The sequence below is a fragment of the Notothenia rossii genome (assembly GCF_949606895.1).
Source record: "Notothenia rossii genome assembly, chromosome: 1".
Lineage (NCBI taxonomy): Eukaryota > Metazoa > Chordata > Actinopteri > Perciformes > Nototheniidae > Notothenia > Notothenia rossii.
In genome coordinates this window covers 58,723,606-58,743,094 of record NC_136912.1, presented here as the reverse complement: position 1 = coordinate 58,743,094, position 19,489 = coordinate 58,723,606, and the positions used below count along the sequence as shown (strand labels likewise).

At 42.2% G+C, this 19,489-nt stretch overlaps 1 protein-coding gene across 1 annotated transcript; it reads right to left on the bottom strand.

Moving 5' to 3' along the window:
• Window positions 1-3,673: 3,673 nt before the first annotated feature.
• Window positions 3,674-19,154, bottom strand: ephx4 (epoxide hydrolase 4). The gene is made up of 7 exons (XM_079694144.1): window positions 18,393-19,154; window positions 17,205-17,290; window positions 15,120-15,277; window positions 13,300-13,428; window positions 10,159-10,262; window positions 8,261-8,409; window positions 3,674-4,574 (listed from the first exon to the last, which is right to left on the bottom strand). The coding sequence occupies exons 1-7, from the start codon at window positions 18,633-18,635 to the stop codon at window positions 4,334-4,336; spliced, it is 1,110 nt and encodes a 369-aa protein (XP_079550270.1). The 5' UTR covers window positions 18,636-19,154; the 3' UTR covers window positions 3,674-4,333.
• Between the last annotated feature and the right edge of the window lie 335 nt (window positions 19,155-19,489).

Below are 19,489 nucleotides of genomic sequence, written 5' to 3'. Positions count from 1 at the left end.
CTGGACTCGGACTCGAGTGACGATTTTCGGGACTCGTGACTCGACTCGGACTCGCGCACTGATTGATGCGACTCGGACTTGGACTCGTGAATTCTCGCGCACGCTGACTTGGACTTGGACTCGTGAATTCTCCCCCCCCCCCGATGACTCGGACTCGACTTTTACATCGACGCTCTGACTTGGACTCGGACTCGGACTCGTGAATTCCCCCCCCCCCACGAGGACTCGGAGTCAACTTGTATATTGACGCTCTGACTTGGACTCGGACTCGAGCAAGTTTTCACTGGAGTCCTATCCTGGCATTTGCACCTGTGAGGCGAGTTCACGGACTGGGCCCTGCTATTCCAGTCTAGAGATGTCTAAAGGCCCAGATAAACCGGCCAGTCACCTGAGAAATCGCCGACGCCGACTCTCCTGCGTATTTGCCGACTTCGCGCACTGGAACACACCGCAAATCCGAGCCGAGCACGTATGAACTGTGCGTATGCGTGAGTGGCAATAACTCTCCTTACCAGCGGGCGGCGGTAGTGTGTATTCATCATTCAAAAGAGGCAACAACCGGAACAACCGGAAGACAGAGAAGAAGAACAGAGTCCGTGATATAAACAAACAACAAATAGCGTTTTTCTTTCCATTTTCACTCTCGTCCATTGAAAACCTGAACGAACAGGAGCTCTATAAACCGATGAGGTGAAATAGCCGTCCGTGTGTGTTCCATCTTCCATTTTAAATCATTTGTTTACCTCCCTCACTTCCGTTAACGCTTCTCATGCACTGATTCGCTAGCTGAACAGCCAATCAGTGTTATCCCTTTGTCCGACTTCCGGTGGTGTTCCCGGCAAGAAAAGGCGTCAGGTCGGCAGAAAAGACCCGACGGTGCGGCGCACACCACTCCGAATAGGGCGTGCCCACGCTCATGTTCGGCCCGACTCCCATTTACTGCCGATTTCGGGCCGGTGTATCTGGGCCTTTAAAGACACAGCCCGCATCGTGCTGTATGCTTTCACACATTCTGCTTCCACATTGGGAAAGAGCAGCGCAAAATGCTCGTTATGTGGAAACAATATTGAAGAGAAGGCTCCGTAACACATCACTCTCAGGATCGAGTTCAGACATATGGCTGTCTTGAACCCTATCATCAGAGTAACTTGATCTAATCAATAAATAAAGATTCAGCCGATAACACGAAAGCACATGGCTACTTAACATGCAGAATGACGTCATTTTGCATGCTAAGTAGCCATGTGCTTTCTGGGGCTAAATCTTTATTAGTAAAACGATTTAACCGGTAAAAGTTCCTTCAAAATAAGAGTCCCGATCTTATTACTATCAAAATAAAAGTGCAAAACGAAAACTTTACCATAGGAAAGTATTGGCATACAAATATAATCACTTCTCTAAAAGGTAACTCATTTTAAATATAGTTAGACATATTAAAGGTCATTTACAATAATAATAATATTAATATTAGTAATGAGCTTTATATTTGTATAGCACCTATTACAACAATTGTAGCCAAACTCGTTTCACAGCAGTTCAATATATTTGAGTGTTGTATGTCTTGTAATAATATACCAAGAGTCTCTTTAAATAAAGATAATGATGAATAGACAGATTAGTATAACATGACAGGATAAAAGCAATGTAGAGGAGCAGCTACATTTCAACACATACAGTGGGGCAAAAAAGTATTTAGTCAGCCACCAATTGTGCAAGTTCTCCCACTTAAAAAGATGAGAGATGCCTGTAATTTTCATCCTAGGTATACCTCAACTATGAGAGACAAAATGAGAAAAAAAAATCCATAAAATCACATTGTCTGATTTTTAAAGAATTTATTTGAAAATTATGGTGGAAAATAAGTATTTGGTCAATAACAAAAGTTCATCTCAAGACTTTGTTATATACCTTTGTTGGCAATGACAGAGGTCAAACGTTTTCTGTAAGTTTTCACAAGGTTTTCACACACTGCTGCTGGTATTTTGGCCCATTCCTCCATGCAGATCTCCTCTAGAGCAGTGATGTTTTGGCGCTGTCGCTGGGCAACACAAACTTTCAACTCCCTCCAAAGATTTTCTATGGGGTTGAGATCTTGAGACTGGCTAGGCCACTCCAGGACCTTGAAATGCTTCTTACGAAGCCACTCCTTCGTTGCCCGGGCGGTGTGTTTGGGATCATTGTCATGCTGAAAGACCCAGCCACGTTTGATCTTCAATGTCCTTTGCTGATGGAAGGAGGTTGTCACTCAAAATGTCACGATACATGGCCCCATTCATTCTTTCCTTTACACGGATCAGTCGCCCTGGTCCCTTTGCAGAAAAACAGCCCCAAAGCATGATGTTTCCACCCCCATGTTTCACAGTAGGTATGGTGTTCTTTCTCCTCCAAACACGTCTAGTTGAGTTTTTACCAAAAAGTTCTATTTTGGTTTCATCTGACCATATGACATTCTCCCAATCCTCTTCTGGATCATCTAAATGCCCTCTAGCAAACTTCAGACGGGCCAGGACATGTACTGGCTTATTCAGGGGGACACGTCTGGCACTGCAGGATTTGAGTCCCTGGCGGCGTAGTGTGTTACTGATGGTAGCCTTTGTTACTTTGGTCCCAGCTCTCTGCAGGTCATTGACTAGGTCCCTCCGTGTGGTTCTGGGATTTTTGCTCACCGTTCTTGTGATCATTTTGACCCCACGGGGTGAGATCTTGCGTGGAGCCCCAGATCGAGGGAGATTATCAGTGGTCTTGTATGTCTTCCATTTTCTAATAATTGCTCCCACAGTTGATTTCTTCAAACCAAGCTGCTTACCTATTGCAGATTCAGTCTTCCCAGCCTGGTGCAGGTCTACAATTTTGTTTCTGGTGTCCTTGGACAGCTCTTTGGTCTTGGCCATAGTGGAGTTTGAAGTGTGACTGTTTGAGGTTGTGGACAGGTGCCTTTTATACTGATAACGAGTTCAAACAGGTGCTATTACAGGCCTCTCTCATCTTTTTAAGTGGGAGAACTTGCACAATTGGTGGCTGACTAAATACTTTTTTGCCCCACTGTATATCCACGAAGGTTAATACATGAAGACTTGTGACTCGGACTTGACTTGGTCTCTTCTTAGGTGACTCAGACTTGGACTCGAACATAGGTAATGATGACTCGGACTCGACTCGGACACTCCTTGGGTGACTCAGAATTGGACTCGGACTCGAAGAGTGTTGACTCGAGAGTGACTTGGACTTGTGAATTGGTGACTTGACTACAACACTGCAATAAGTCACTTAAAAAGGACTAAAGTGTATAATGGTCTATGTTTTTTGCTGTCTTTAAACTGCCATTATAATGTATCGCCTGACAACAGCACTGAAAAATGTTTATGTAAGACTGATAAATAGACATCTCAGCATAATTTCCCATTAACATTTCATTACATCAACAATGTCAGGAAGGGATCTAAAAATATATCAAATGTTTGTTCTACAGAGGAAACCCAAAATAACCAACGTCAACTGCTGTATTACTCAGCTCTGTGCTATATTTAACAGCACATACAATACTATTTCTGGTGTTCTTCATCTCTTCAGTGTATAACCTGGAGGCATCATGAAGCCCAGCGCACAGCTTCAAACACACCACTGTTATTATTATCTTTAAATAGGCCAGGAATGATGAGAGGCAGTGCAGTCAAACAGATTGACACTTAGTTTATTTATAAAATCAAAAGGTGTAGACTTGGCTCTGTGAATTTCAAAATGCAGTGTGTAGGAATAGATACAAAATAGTACAATAGTCAAACATCACTGACATGTCTATACAGGAAGATCAAGATAACAACATTCTCTACATTTGAGCATCTCTGAGGAAAAAATACAAAAAAAGAAAGCTTCTTTCGACAACACTACCTGATAAAGGGAGTGGGAGAGCGATGGCTCCCGAAGGACTGTGCCCAAAGAAGAGTGGAGCGACCCGGTGAAACATACAAGTACACATCCTTGCCTCTCAGGACATCTCTACAACTCCAAAGTTAAAAGGCACCACACAATACAAGTCACAAGAGATTCTGCTGCACATTTGTAATGCTGTAACTGAAAAACTTTAAGGCCGATGTCATGTGCAAAAAACATCTTGAATATATGTGTCGCACGTCCTGCTCAGTGTCCTCTCCGGTGAGGTGTGCTTTGTTTCTTTTCCTTTGCTGCTGACGTCTTTAAAAAATATCTCGAATGTGAAAGATTTAAAGAATGATTGCATTATCACTATGTTGCTTGGTATCACAGGCATATTCCAGGCTTCCAGGTGTGGCAAGCGAGAGGGGCAGGGGGGGGCGGAGGAGGGCTCGCTGTGGATTTAGTTCCTGTAGCTTTTGCGTCCCTCTCCTTCCTTCAGGAAGGTCCATATGAGGGTGTTCACAATATCAGGCTGGTCCTGTTGCAGCCAGTGACTGGCCCCAGATATGATGTTGAGACGGAAATGATTCCGGATGTAGAGGCGGCATGCCTCGGCCATTTCCTGCTCAAAGAAGGCATCTCGCTCCCCCCACAGCAGCAGCACAGGAGACCGGACATGGTTCTGGCTTAGGGGGAGGGAGCTGAGGAAACAAAAGAAAAAATCCAAAATATGATTGCGTGTCAGATTTTAAGGGAAAATGTATCTTTATTCTGTTCATATTCATATCAATATGAGAATGTGTCAATGCTATGGAATTATAATGTTCTGGTGTTTAAGTAATGACTTGCTGTGTGTTCACTCAAGCCAAGACTATATAGCAACACAAATGTAGATGGACTGCCTTTTTTTTCTCTGCAGCCATGCATTGTATCCAATACGACCATCTAAAATGCAGACTAGTTTGAATTTCTTTTTTGTTCTCTGTGGGCCAATCCTCCCTTACTACACTTTAGTTTTTCCCAGACTTCCACACCACAGAAGACAAACAATTGACAGTTTTTAAAAGGTGCATCAAAACCCTTGCAAACCACTACCGTTTTAAAAAACGAAAACAATACTGACATTTCAGCAGTCTCATTCAAAAGCTAAAGTCAATATCTAGAATCTAACTTAAAAATAAAAGTTGTGATGTCAAGTTACACTTTGTGCAGTTTGCCAGCAGGCTTTCATATTTAAACTATTTTGACATGTCATGGTAGGACAAGCACAAGACCTACAAAGGTTGCGTTCGAATAGTCCATTTAGCTTAGGAACCTTCCTAACCGAGTAAAATGACCCGGAAGTCCCTCAGTGGCAGCCATGATAAGTGCCGTTCGAATTCTCTAGAATGATAGGAAAGGAGGTTTCAAACTTCCTTTATAACCTTCTTTAGCTTAGGAACCACTGGACCTCCCTAACCGAAAGGAGAGGAGAAAATGCTGCCCCACAATGCCTTGCAGCCGCAGCATTTGACGTCACACAACAGTCGGCCGTTCACGGACACAAACGATTATGACGGAGAAATTATATCATGAAAGTTACGGTGCTTATTAAGCATTTTAAAACGTATTTTGTAAGTTGCCAAAGTGCTTTGTTTTGAACGTTCATCAGTATTATAATCAAAAAGAGAAATATGAACGTTAGTTTTTACTGAAATGATCAAATAAAGTCAACATTTCACTGAGCTGTGTGGGGTTTGTTCAACTTTTAAAAGATGTTTGAATGGTGATATACACAGTGATAGGTGTTAAAGACTAACGTTTATAATAAATAAATTTGTATTGATTTTAAGATATTTTCATAGTTCATACAATCATACATATTGGGATCATTTGTATTAATGTGGACCGGAGGGAGAGGGTGACGAGCATAAGTTTCACTTTCATTTTTTATTTCAATTCCAATTTTGGTCATGAAGAATATGTTTCTCTGTTGTTCATAAAGCATAAAGCAACAGCATCAGACCACGGTGCAGAGTCTCTAGATGAGTCCGTCGTTGTAGTCCGTTGTATAGAAAACTGTAGTTTCCATAGTTTCCCCACAGCAGCATACGCACACAATGACGTCCGCTGGCGCATCATAAACACGTCGGATAGTGAAAGTGCATTCGGATTCTCTAAAGTACCGCAGTCTCTTCTCCTAAGTCCTTTTGAATTCTCCTATCCACTATCCCTTAACCCCGTGACGTTTCACTCAGAGGTCAAGGAATCGGAGATAGGGTTAGAACTTAGGAGCTGATTTTTAAACTATCCGAACGCAACCAAATAATATGTCCTATGTCTTTTCCTAAACACTTCTCCTTGACCTCGATGGAAATCATCATGAGGTCAAGGAAAGATTTAGAGAAAATGAGGACTTGCGAAAAGAAAACCAGTGGTTATAGAATCCAATGCACTTACTCTTGGAAACGTAACTTTGTGAAGGTTAATGTTATTGATGTGCATCAACTGTGTGATAGCACTATCCCCTTTTGTTGTGTCTAGATGGGAGCAAGACTCATTGGCTGGTGAGCTAACCTTACCTTAACCAACTGAGGTTAATGCCTAACCTTAATATATCCAGCTAAAGTTTGCCAAAGTGAGTGTGTTGATCACATCTAGACACAACCGCGACTTTAATAAAGGATGGCTTACAGTTTCCTATGCTAAAGAAAATAAGGAACCAAGGACCTTTCCTTAGCATTTAGAGAAAATTCGACCATCTCTTATCTTGGCTGCGCCTGGGTCTGTTCACGCTACCTCACTGTCTCACTGTCACACTATCAATGAGGACTGCAACACCTTAACTGACCCATTGTTAGAATTATTGGTAACTGTGCTTTTTTTTTTTACAATGGCCAGCCACACTGTCTGCTGTAGAAAATACCTTTCTGTAATTCTATCTCCAGATTTCCCACTTTTCCACAGCATTTTACATATTGTGATTACATGCTGTGTGTTCATGTTTTTTGTGTCCCCAGTGCTAAGGTACATATCGCTTGGCTACTTGAGCATGGGTCAGTGATATTTCTTTAATGTAAGCATAAAAGCTATTCTAAGATAACTAATTGCATGAGAAGGGAGCAGATGGCATGCTCAATCATGCATACAGTTCACATGTCAGATACAAATGCACATTTTCTATTTTTGATCTTATTTATACCGATCACTCTGAGCCATCTGGCCAGTCCGACATGTAAGAATGGAGCTGTATGTAAATATTTGACAGGTGGAGAGAATATCTCTGACAGTAGATGGTGCTACTACATTTGCATTAAATTAGAGCATTGTATAGTTGTTTCTATTTTCATGTACAAAAATTTTTCACATCACTGACTAAAAAGTAGTTTAGTATCAGTGCAAGGTCCCATATGGCAACTGCTTCCATGCATATGATGCTTGTATTATTTGATGCAATGTTATAGATTTAACCCCTCGCCTCGAAGACGATAGATTTTCTGATTGGATTTTTGATTGGGTTACTGAAATGAGGTCTATGGTTATCACAAGTGTAGAAATGTTTCACGTTTTCTCCTAGGACAAAAAATGTGTCAGTTATTACCCCAATTGTGTGTTTTGAAGCTTTTACGAGTCTTTAAAAAGGCGGCTGCTAGCAAGTGGCTAAATGAGACTCCAGAGATTGTCGGGATATTAAAAGGTATCACTGACTGGTCTGCCTTTACAGCCTAATTGCAGAGTGATGTAAAGTCATGCAACCAATGCGTTTTACTTCTTGCAATTAGATTTTTGCTTTAGAAATGTTAAAAAAATATGTCACCCCTGCAAACCTTTACATATAAAAATGTGTTATCATATTCCAACAATGCTCCTTATCCCTATAAGGTACTACTGGCCTAGGTCCCCTGTTATGCAAAATCCTGTCTTTTATACATAAACATGTGTCCCCTGTGTAAAGAGATTCCCTCTTTTGTTGTCCTGATCCATTTCTATAAAAACCTGTCTGAAAATGAGCTGATCAGAGTTTGGCAGCTTTGTGATGTCACACTGTGTTTTGGGTTGTACAACCATTAGCCAATAACCAACCAAGGTAACAACCTCGCATCGTATCACCTGAATCTCCTCCTAGAGCACCACGGTCTTTTTTTAACCAATCACTTCTCAGAGGGGCGTGGCCAGCAGCAGCTCATTAGCATTTAAAGCTACAGACACAGAATCAGCATTTTTGCAACAGGAGAACTATAATAATAATAATAATAATAATAATAATAATAATAATAATAATAATAATAATAATTGGGACTATAATAGGGGAGCTTTAAGAAAAGATTGGAACTTTTCTTCCAAATATCTGCAAACAATTTCTATATCTTTGACCTGAACATCTTTTGGTGAGTGAAGTGTTCCCCACCTGAAGACATTCCTGTAGTAGTTGAGGGCTCCGGTGAGGGCCCCCGGCTGTGAGAGTGCGTACAGATAGGCCTCCAGGTCCTCGGCAGTAAGCAGACGGCCCTTCCTCCCGATCCCCGTGCTGCGGCTGGTGAACAGGGCCTTCAGAGCCTGCAGCACAGACAACGGCTTAAAGTCTTGAAGTTCATTGAAAAGTTTAACATTTTGGTAATTATTTGTCGATGAAACCATAGCCTAAATATGAAACAGCCAGCTAGCTTAAATTAGCCTAGCTTAACGTAAAAGGCCAAAGTGTAGAAATCACAAAGTTGTTGTTTAATTTGAACAAAAGCAACATTATGTGTTTACTAGCCTTTCACGCCTGAGGCCTGTACTACGAAGCTGGTTCAACCTAACCTGGATATGTTTGGGTTAGCTGGTTGGCCTAATCCAAAACATACGCGCTCTCGCTAAACGGTACTACGACACGGGTTATCAAGTGGATCGCTCAAGCCAGCCGTGTCCTATCTAGTTAGGTGCGCGTTCACATGAAAGGGGTGGTATTTGGAGCATTCGACCAATCACAAACATGGAGAAGCGTACTGACAGGGCAGCGTCATACTTCCTGAATGAAAAGTCAACTATATAATTAGACAAATATGAAGAAGACGTTAAACTTTAAACATCCATGACTTAAACACTTTATCCAGGATAAAAGCCACATAGAAAAAGTGTTTGAATGCGTACATTAACAGTTTTATGATATCACTGCCCCGTCTAAGACACGAGTGGATCTGACTTTAATTACACTTGACTCGAGTGGTTCGTCAACTTAATGTGTTGCTTAAAAAAATACTTCTGCATAAAATATGTGACACTGAGTGTTGCGCAGCCAGATACGGCTCAGCTGACTCAGATAAGGAAATATATGATACATTATGATGTGATATGCCGCGGACTGTAGGCCTACTGTTACTTTGATCCGGTTACTTATGTTGTGGCAGATATTTAAGTAAGCTTTCTTAACGCTAATGTTATAATAGTCAGATTGCTCTGAAGATGGGAGTTGATATTCTATTAATGTTCACAGTCAGTAGATTTTTGCCGGCCGTCTTTCCTGCAACGGCAGTTTTTCTGTATTTCCTTTCTCCTCCTGTAATGTGACTTGATCGCTTTAAACTCCGCACACGGAGCTCTGATTGGTCAGCAGGCAGTGCTTTCACTGAGTTGATCTCTTAGCCTGCAACCTAACCTGCTCTAGCATAAGTTACCATGGAGATCTGGCCCGCTGAAAAGAGAACCAGCTTCGTAAGACCGGAAAGCCGGAGTTTTCCCTGAAGTTAGCCGGCTAAGCGAAAATCCTGCTTCGTAGTATACCCCCCTGCTTATTTTAAACCAAAACGTTTACTAAACAGGCTCTGTGATACAAAAATCTACATTACTTTGTTTTAATCACCAAATAAATGATTATTGATTCAATGTATTTATTATGTATTGGATTTGTTGGTTTTTATTTACAATTTTTAGAATAAGAAATTGTAATTTTGATGTTATTATAAGAATGTTCTTCTTGTGTCTTTTCACATTATGTTTATTTACATGAAAAACAAAAAAAGCAAACCCACTTTTCTTTGAAAAGGATGCTTTGCAAAAAGTATTATTGCCTTTTGATGACAAAACGCCGCTATACAATTTAGCAAATGATTTGGTCATAATCTCTAATTTTAAATTTCCTCCAGAGTTGATCCTTTTGTTTACTACAAATAATCCCTGACAGCAGGATATTAAGCCTCTCACTTGTGATATCATGCAACATACAACAATGCATGTGAACGCATGTGCATGCACACACAACACACAGAGGATGCTAGCACACACAACCTTGACCTTGAAAGTGCTTAAGCCCACACAACAGACCACCTTGAAATCATTGATGGAGAACATGAGCTCGGGGAAGCGGGGCAGCTGGTAGAAGAAGAAATGGCTGGACTTCAGCAGCTGGCTCGGGTGACGAAGAGTATAATCTGGAGGAGAGGAGAAGAGGAGAGGAGGAGAGGAGAGGAGGAGAGGAGAGGAGAGCAGAGGAGAAAGGAGGGGAGGTGAGGAGAGGTGAGGAGAGGAGAGGAGGAGTTCAGTTGTTAGATAGTAATTCAAGGCCCAATCTTCACCCTCTGAGCTCTTGGACGTGATGACTCCGGATGGCTCTCCTCTGTTTACTCCAGTCAAACCAGCTGTTCCAGCCTCACATTAGCCTCCTGTAATTAGCTTCTCATCATCTTCCCCTTACGACAGAAGAGGATTGGCCAGATGGATGCAAACATAGAATTGAAGTAATATGCTTCCTAATTAATGACAATAAGTATGTTAATAATCCAAGAGCTATCTGATTAGTATGAGGAACATTGGTTTTCTCTTACAACGTTAAAGAGGCAAAGGCTAACATCTCTGTGCTCCCTTCAGAGGGAGTTTCTCTCCCACACACTCCCCCCTGCCTGAAACACCTCCGTTGTTCTCCTTTGTTTACTTCCTAAACATAGTGACATCACTATGTAACACTTGCGCTTCTGTTGGTTAGCGCCCCAACACATTGTATGGGATAGGCTAAGGGGCGGAACATCTCTAAGCAGTTGACCAATCATAACAGAGCCAGCCAGCTAACCAATCAGATCAGACTGGGCTCTGGTTTCAGACAGAGGGTGAAAAGAGGTGCAGCAGCACAGGCAGTATGAGAACAATAAAGAGCTTTTTGAACATTAAAGCATGGAGACATGTCCCAGTAGAGACACTACATACTGATATACACCTGAACATCAGCAGGAGAGGACTCTTTAAAGTAGAGACACTACATACTGATATACACCTGAACATCAGCAGGAGAGGACTCTTTAAAGTAGAGCTACTACATACTGATATACACCAGAACATCAGTAGGAGAGGACTCTTTAAAGTAGAGACACTACATACTGATATACACCAGAACATCAGCAGGAGAGGACTCTTTAAAGTAGAGAAACTACATACTGATATACAGTTGCAAGAAAAAGTATGTGAACCCTTTGGAATTACCTGGATTTCTGCATAAGTTGGTCATAAAATGGAGGAAGCCACTGCTGTCCAGAAAAAACATTGCTGCACGTTTGAAGTTTGCAAAAGAGCACCTGGATGTTCCACAGCACTACTGGCAAAATATTCTGTGGACAGATGAAACCAAAGTTGAGTTGTTTGGAAGGAACACACAACGCTATGTGTGGAGAAAAAAAGGCACACCACACCAACATCAAAACCTCATCCCAACTGTGAAGTATGGTGGAGGGAGCATCATGGTTTGGGGCTGCTTTGCTGCCTCAGGGCCTGGACAGATTGCCATCATCGACGGAAAAATGAATTCTCAAGTTTATCAAGACATTTTGCTGGAGAACTTAAGGCCATCCGTCCACCAATTGAAGCTCAACAGAAGATGGGTGATGCAACAGGACAACGACCCAAAGCACAGAAGTAAATCAACAACAGAATGGGTTCAACAGAAGAAAATACGCCTTCTGGAGTGGCCCAGTCAGAGTCCTGACCTCAACCCAATTGAGATGCTGTGGCATGACCTCAGGAGAGCGATTCACACCAGACATCCCAAGAATATTGCTGAACTGAAACAGTTTTGTAAAGAGGAATGGTCCAAAATTCCTCCTGACTGTTGTGCAGGTCTGATATGCAACTATAGGAAACGTTTGGTTGAGGTTATTGCTGCCAAAGGAGGGTCAACCAGTTATTAAATCCAAGGGTTCACCATGCACTGTGAATGTTTACGTGGTGTGTTCAATAAAAACATAAAAACATATAATTGTTTGTGTGGTTTTAGCTTAAGCAGACTGTGTTTGTCTATTGTTGTGACTTAGATGAAGATCAGAACAAATGTTATGACCAATTTATGCAGAGATCCAGGTAGTTCCAAAGGGTTTACATACTTTTTCTTGCAACTGTACACCTGAACATCAGCAGGAGAGGACTCTTTAAAGTAGAGACACTACATACTGATATACACCTGAACATCAGCAGGAGAGGACTCTTTAAAGTAGAGACACTACATACTGATATACACCTGAACATCAGCAAGAGAGGACTCTTTAAAGTAGAGACACTAAATACTGATATACACCTGAACATCAGCAGGAGAGGACTCTTTAAAGAAGAGACACTACATACTGATATACACCTGAACATCAGCAGGAGAGGACTCTTTAAAGTAGAGACACTATGATATACACCTGAACATCAGCAGGAGAAGACTCTTTAAAGTAGAGACACTATGATATACACCTGGACATCAGCAGGAGAGGACTCTTTAAAGACACTGAATACTGATATACACCTGAACATCAGCAGGAGAGGACTCTTTAAAGTAGATACACTACATACTGATATACACCTGAACATCAGCAGGAGAGGACTCTTTAAAGTAGAGACACTACATACTGATATACACCTGAACATCAGCAGGAGAGGACTCTTTAAAGTAGAGACACTATATACTGATATAGACCTGAACATCAGCAGGAGAGGACTCTTTAAAGTAGAGACACTACATACTGATATACACCTGAACATCAGCAGGAGAGGACTCTTTAAAGTAGAGACACTACATACTGATATACACCTGAACATCAGCAGGAGAGGACTCTTTAAAGTAGAGACACTACATACTGATATACACCTGAACATCAGCAGGAGAGGACTCTTTAAAGTAGAGACACTATATACTGATATACACCTGAACATCAGCAGGAGAGGACTCTTTAAACTAGATACACTACATACTGATATACACCTGAACATCAGCAGGAGAGGACTCTTTAAAGTAGAGACACTACATACTGATATACACCTGAACATCAGCAGGAGAGGACTCTTTAAAGTAGAGACACTACATACTGATATACACCTGAACATCAGCAGGAGAGGACTCTTTAAAATAGAGACACTACATACTGATATGAACCTGAGAATGAGCATAATAGGTCCCGACATAGGGAAAACTATGTTGGGACTTATTCTTTTGCATAATCATACCTGTGAACACAGAGGGATGGGGGCTGTTCAGGACGATGAGTTTGGTCACCATCTCTGGGTATTGGATGGCAAACAGCCAGGCTATTGTCCCACCCCAGTCGTGCCCAACGAGGCAACATCTGTTGTATCCTTGGAAGAAAAGAAAAAGAGCATTAGTCTGTTGTTGTTCCTAATAAAGGATGTTTGTGCTGCTTATTAAGGCATGTCATAGCCACAAAATCAATACTGTTCTCACTTTCTTATTGCTGGGATCCTCCCTCAGAGGACATTTACACCCATCTAATGAATGTTATTCATGCTGACAGCCAAATGCAGATCAAGGTCAGGGCATCCATCTGAGGGATGCATATCACATTACTGTTCTAAAGTCATCCTCTTACCTTTGCTGGCACAATTTACAACCACTGTTATGAATCACACCGAACCTCATCTCAACATTAATATCATATGCACTTCAAAAGTCTGGGGGCCACTTTACAGAGGGCCATGCAGTGTTTGCTGTGAGCAAAGAAAAGGACAATGTTACTTGCCATTGGTGGTTAAAGGGCAAGCCTCTGATTTGTGTGGCCCCATTAGCTGGCTGTGAATGTGGAACTGTAATGTGGACCATTTGGGCTCTAACTGCCGCTGTAAAAAGGCTCTGTAGTCCAATCACGTGTCAGAGTACGGCAGTTATCTTATGATCAATGCAGGCCTCCCACTTCCACTCAAATGAGCATTGAGTGAATCCTTTGCACAGCAATATGCATTAGCTCTTTAAAGCCTGTTAAGAAATGACTGTGACGGTTAGAACAATGTAATTAGGAATGTGCAGGAGAATATTAGGGAGAGAGGGTTCCTCTGGGCTGGACTTTTACTTGGTTAAAGATCAAATCGACTTGCACCATTTAAAGCTGTTCAACTTAATATTGTAATATTACCAATGGACCAGCAGACAGTGTGTATTGAAATGTAATGTGTTGCCCGTAGGATGAACCATTGGAGATGTATCCATACAGCATTTTAGCATCTTTCAGTTCAATGTTTTGGTTTTAGAAACAAAATCAACCCCATTTCTAGATGTATTTATTTATAGAATAACCAGTGTAAGACATAACATTGTAATTTAATAAAACACCACTAAACTCCATACAAATGTTGAAAAAATGCTAAAAGACAAATTAAAAAAATGTAGGTTTTGAGTTGGTTCTTAAACATATGAATGTTCTCTGCCGCCCTCAGGTCTTCTGGGGGGCTGTAATAAGAAGAAGACGTCTCACTGTGGGTCCTTGTTTTCACTTTAGGTACAGTATATCATTAAAGGCAGTACCAGAAGACTTCAGGGTTATAGAGGGTTCAAAGCAAGTCTGATAAATAGGAGGGCAAGAACATTAAGAGCTCTATAAACCAAAACATATATTTACACGTTTACTTGTAATTAGCACCAAGAATACACACTAAAATAGGAGCTGGCAAGCGTCAATGCTAAGACCGGTTATTTCATACAGTAGGTAAGCAGTGCTTATTATCCTGTGAAATGCTGGCCGATTGAGGAGTGAAAGTGTCACCTTGGCAGAAAACCATTGGCTGTTGCCTGGTGTGTGCAGACAGCCTCAGGCTAGCTCCCTGCTAGTGTTAGCATGCAGTCAGCAGGCTGTTGGCTCGGTATCTGCACACTGTCCCATGTTCAGTAAGAATGAGTCACAGGAAGTTTATCATGCCATGCTGCAGGCCTGAAGGCTGTCCACAGCCTAACACTGATAAACAAGTTTATTTTAGACTGGAGACGCTGTCTAAACAAGAGTTCTGTTCACATCACAGACACACGGTTCTCCTCTCACCTAGGTACTCCACGATGTCCTTGACGTCGGTGACCAGGCTGTCGAAGCTGTAGCTGTCAGAGGAGAGCGGCAGGTCGGACTCCCCGTAGCCCCGCATGTCCACGGCCACCACGCGGAACTCACTCTTAAACTCACGCAGCTGGTAACGCCAGGAGAACCTGAGGCACACAAACAACATGCACAAATTCACTTTTTCCTTCATTTCTTTGATTTACTTTCATAATTGATGAGACAGAGCTCAATTGTTTTATTTCACAACAGCTTCCTTTTAAAAGGGCTTCTCCAACATTTTGGAATTGCCCGGATCATAGCATTGTGGAACTTGCAAGAGACTTTGTATTGAAAAAACGTCACAGCAGAAGTCAAGATATCCGGAAGTTTAGGCCCTACTTTTGCATCAGGCACTAGCTGCCCAAAACACCTTAACATCAATTCAACATGTCACTGAAGTATGAATGAACATCAAATCAGTTGTGTCTTTTGTCTTCTCTTTAATGTTTTCTTAACATGTTCACTTAATTCTTAAAGGTGTCTTGCTCTTCAACTGAAGGAATCCCTTGAAGTTACTTACACCATTAAACAAAATATCTTAGCAACTAAAGTAAGGAAGAATAACCTCTGACTCTATCTCAACTGCCACAAGGAAGAGTTTGTATAGATAAAAGATGAGAATGAATGGATCCCAAAAGAGTGGATGATGATCTTAACGATGAGAAATTGATATTACACTGATATTTGACCGGGAGTAAATCATGATTTGTGGGACCGTTTAGAGTTGGATCGTTGTCCTCTCCACAGCTGTGCCTCCAGAGGTTATTTAGCGATCTTTTTTGTGCAATCTTCTCCCTCCTTTATGTTAATCTGTTGGCTGTTATTTGCGGGTCAATGTGCTCTTTTTTACGGGAACATAATATATATTTTTTAACTATCTGGCTCCTCAGTTCTTATAATGCAATTCAACAGTGTCTTATACATCTTTGCGGTGCTACAAAACTGACCTTACATGTACAGTTATTAACACTGTATTTACTCTTTTCCACATGGATAACCCTGCAAAGTCAGGAAAGCGCCTCTTTAAACTTGCACAGTGCAAATGCTCATTTGAAACACAAACTAACCTCACAAACTTTTTAAAGCTAGCACTGAGTTTTCTCTCCAGCGAGCGAAGGTCACTTCAGTATACAATAATTGAAGATCTTGTCTCCTAGAGGCTCCTCATAAGAACTGAAATCCTCCTCCTCCAGTGAGATTCTGATGAGTCAGTATGAGATCCCGCCACTGAACTCTCAGATCTCAGAATATAGATGAGGTTTAGGGCAAAGAAAGCATTCCTCTGACACACATTACATGCTACTTGTTAGACGCTTTTATCCAAAGCGACATACATACATTCAGTACTGTGGGCAATCCCCACATGAGCAATTTGGGGTCATAGGTCAAGTGTCGTGCCCAGGGACACAACAACATGCTTACTGCAGTGGGACTCGAACTTGCTACCCCCTGATTCCAAGTCGAGCACACTATCCACTGAGCCATAGCCTCCCACACATGCTACTCTTTTCATTTCTGAGAGCGCTAAAGAGTTCTCTCCATCCGTGTCACTGAGCACAGTTCATCCTTCCTGTGAAGTAAACGGGGAGTGAAGCAGAAAGAGCTCCCCTCTTGCGTTAGTGAATCCCCGTCCTGTCAGCAGCTTAGATAGTATGTTAGAGATATGGACGGCTTATAGCTTGTGACACCCTCTTTGGCCCCAATCCAGGAGCGCTGCTCAGCACCACTTTTTCATTTCATATCAGGAGGAGGAGATCTTGAATGCTTTGGACCCTTTTCCCCCGACGGCAAATGGTGTCTGTGATTGAGGACTCCTCGTGCATTGTGTGGAATTGTCTCTGCAGCCCCGGAGGAAGAGCGCAGAGATTTAATAGCTTTAATGGTATAAAGCCAAAGAATGCCCATTCTCAGGGGAAATTTGAGAGCAGTGACAGAGGGAACAAACACAAACATGGTACAGTGGTGGCTGTACTTTGCTGTTTACTGAAGTGCAGTTGCTATATTCCCCCAAACCCTGATTTCCATTTGACCTACCAGAACTCAGGGAATCCGTGTAAGAACAGCATGAGTGGCTTTCCACGCTCTCCAGCAGCCACAAAGTGGAACCTCAGGCCCGACTCCTGGTGAAGAGAGGACATGCTTTTATCCACAGCCACTCAGAGACACAGCATAACTACTCAGAAGACTTTAAGGAGAGTGGCTGCTTGTGGCTGGTTTGTCAAAATAACACCAAAGATGTGTTAAGTAGGCTACATTTAGTCAACAAGCTTTCCTATTAGGAGTTTGAAGGTACTTTAATACATATGTTTTACATTTTCTGTTAATTTGTTCTTCTTCTTATACTGTATATGACGAGTTTATTCGAAATGATGCACTGTAATAGCTGCAATTTTTAAGTAAAATCCTGTATTTAAAATCTTAATTCTGTTAATGAATTTAAGCATACTCCAGAAAACCAAGGCTACTTTAAATGTAAACATAAACAAGTACTTAATTTGCAGCCAATGGGCTCTCTAGATGTTACATTAGAGTAGAATATTACATTTGTATAACATGCATGCTTTTAACTGTTGTAGCTGGCTAAAATGAAGCTTATTTATTATTCTCATACTGATCTATAAACTTGGCAGTCCCTAAACATGCCTTGTATTTAATGTATTCACAGCTCTTATGAAGTCAACAAGTAATGAAGTTAGGAAAAGTCAAATGGATGGAGGTTGAGAATTGCATACAAATAAAACACTGTAGTACAAGTGCCTTAAATGGCACAATGCCTGGGTAAATGTTACTTTCAATGACTGAAAGGCATGCCTTGGTATTTAATGACATAATGTTGAACACTAAGGTTGTTGGGGGCTGGCAGGCAGTCTCTGCTTGTGAAGCCGAGAGGAGCTTTCCCTTCAGCACCACCTGAGACCAGAGCAGCGGAATCACGTCTGAAAGACCAACAGTGGTGATCTGCTCTGAGATCAGGCCTGTGTGCACGATGCGACACGCAGGCAAGGTGTTGTAACATTTAACACCATCGTATAGCATGCAGGACACACACACACACACACACACACACACACACACACACACACACACACACACACACACACACACACACACACACACACACACACACACACACACACACACACACACACACACACACACACACACACACACACACACACACACACACACACACACACACACACACACACACACACACACTACCTTGATCCGAACATAGCAGTGGGTTCCCAAGGACGTGTCATTCAGACAAGCCGGGGGAGTCTCACGGACCCCCCATTGGAAGGTGGCAGTCGGCCTCAGGATGATGTTCCAGCAAAGTTTCAGCAGGGCTACGATGGTGCAAAGCGCACAATAACCGTATATCAGCGACCAGTAGCCCAAAACTCTGATTCGCAGCGAGAGACTCATCAGAAATAACAGCAAGTACTGGAGCACTCTCGCCATCTTTACATTGCCGCAGGAAAATCAATCGGGATTGAGTTACCTATTGATTTGTCTCTGTTAACAGCTCGCTTTCTGCTTAAACACCGCTCTGCACAATGTCGTTCCCAGCAGCGCATACGCACGACTATCTGAAGGGAGGATCCCGACACACGGCTGAATGGGACGGTGGCAACAGCATCACGTCAGATTTCACGCGTGCGTCTGACAGCAGTGGGTTGTTTCAGTAGGAGAGGAGCCGTTGCTCTTGACTATACAAGGCGAGCCCGAAATGAGGCGGTGAGCCGCTCGGTGCGGGGCTCTGCGGAGATGAGAGAGGCGGGCAGAGCGGAGCATCACCGCAGAGCACCGGCCGCTGTTATGGCAACAACACTGCATGTCAAATAGCCTATAAAGCACCTGCTTTTAATACATGACATATTTTGAGTTAATTTCAATTGTCACACCCACCACTTTCAGAACAGTAAACGGCCAACAGTGGATTTAATTAGTTGGTGGCTATACTGGTGTTTTTCGGGCAGCACATTCATATTCTAATGAGCCGTGATGCGGTGCAGGTGCGCTTTTATCAGCCAGCGGGTCAATGGTTGGGAAACACAGCTCGAGACCGAATGACACGCGGGATGAAGCAATTAACGTGTTTCAGATTAGCCTAATCCCTCACGTGACTGGATAACAGATTGAGACCATTGTCCTTTTTAGAGCTGAAATATGGAGCCCCGAAGCGGACCAGATGCGCTGTTCATGAAAAGGAAAGCTTTATTATTTCTACTGTGGCATCAATTTGTTTGATTTTAATGATCTACATCATTCAAATAAATGACAGGCAAAGATAAAGGGATTTAGCTTGACACTAC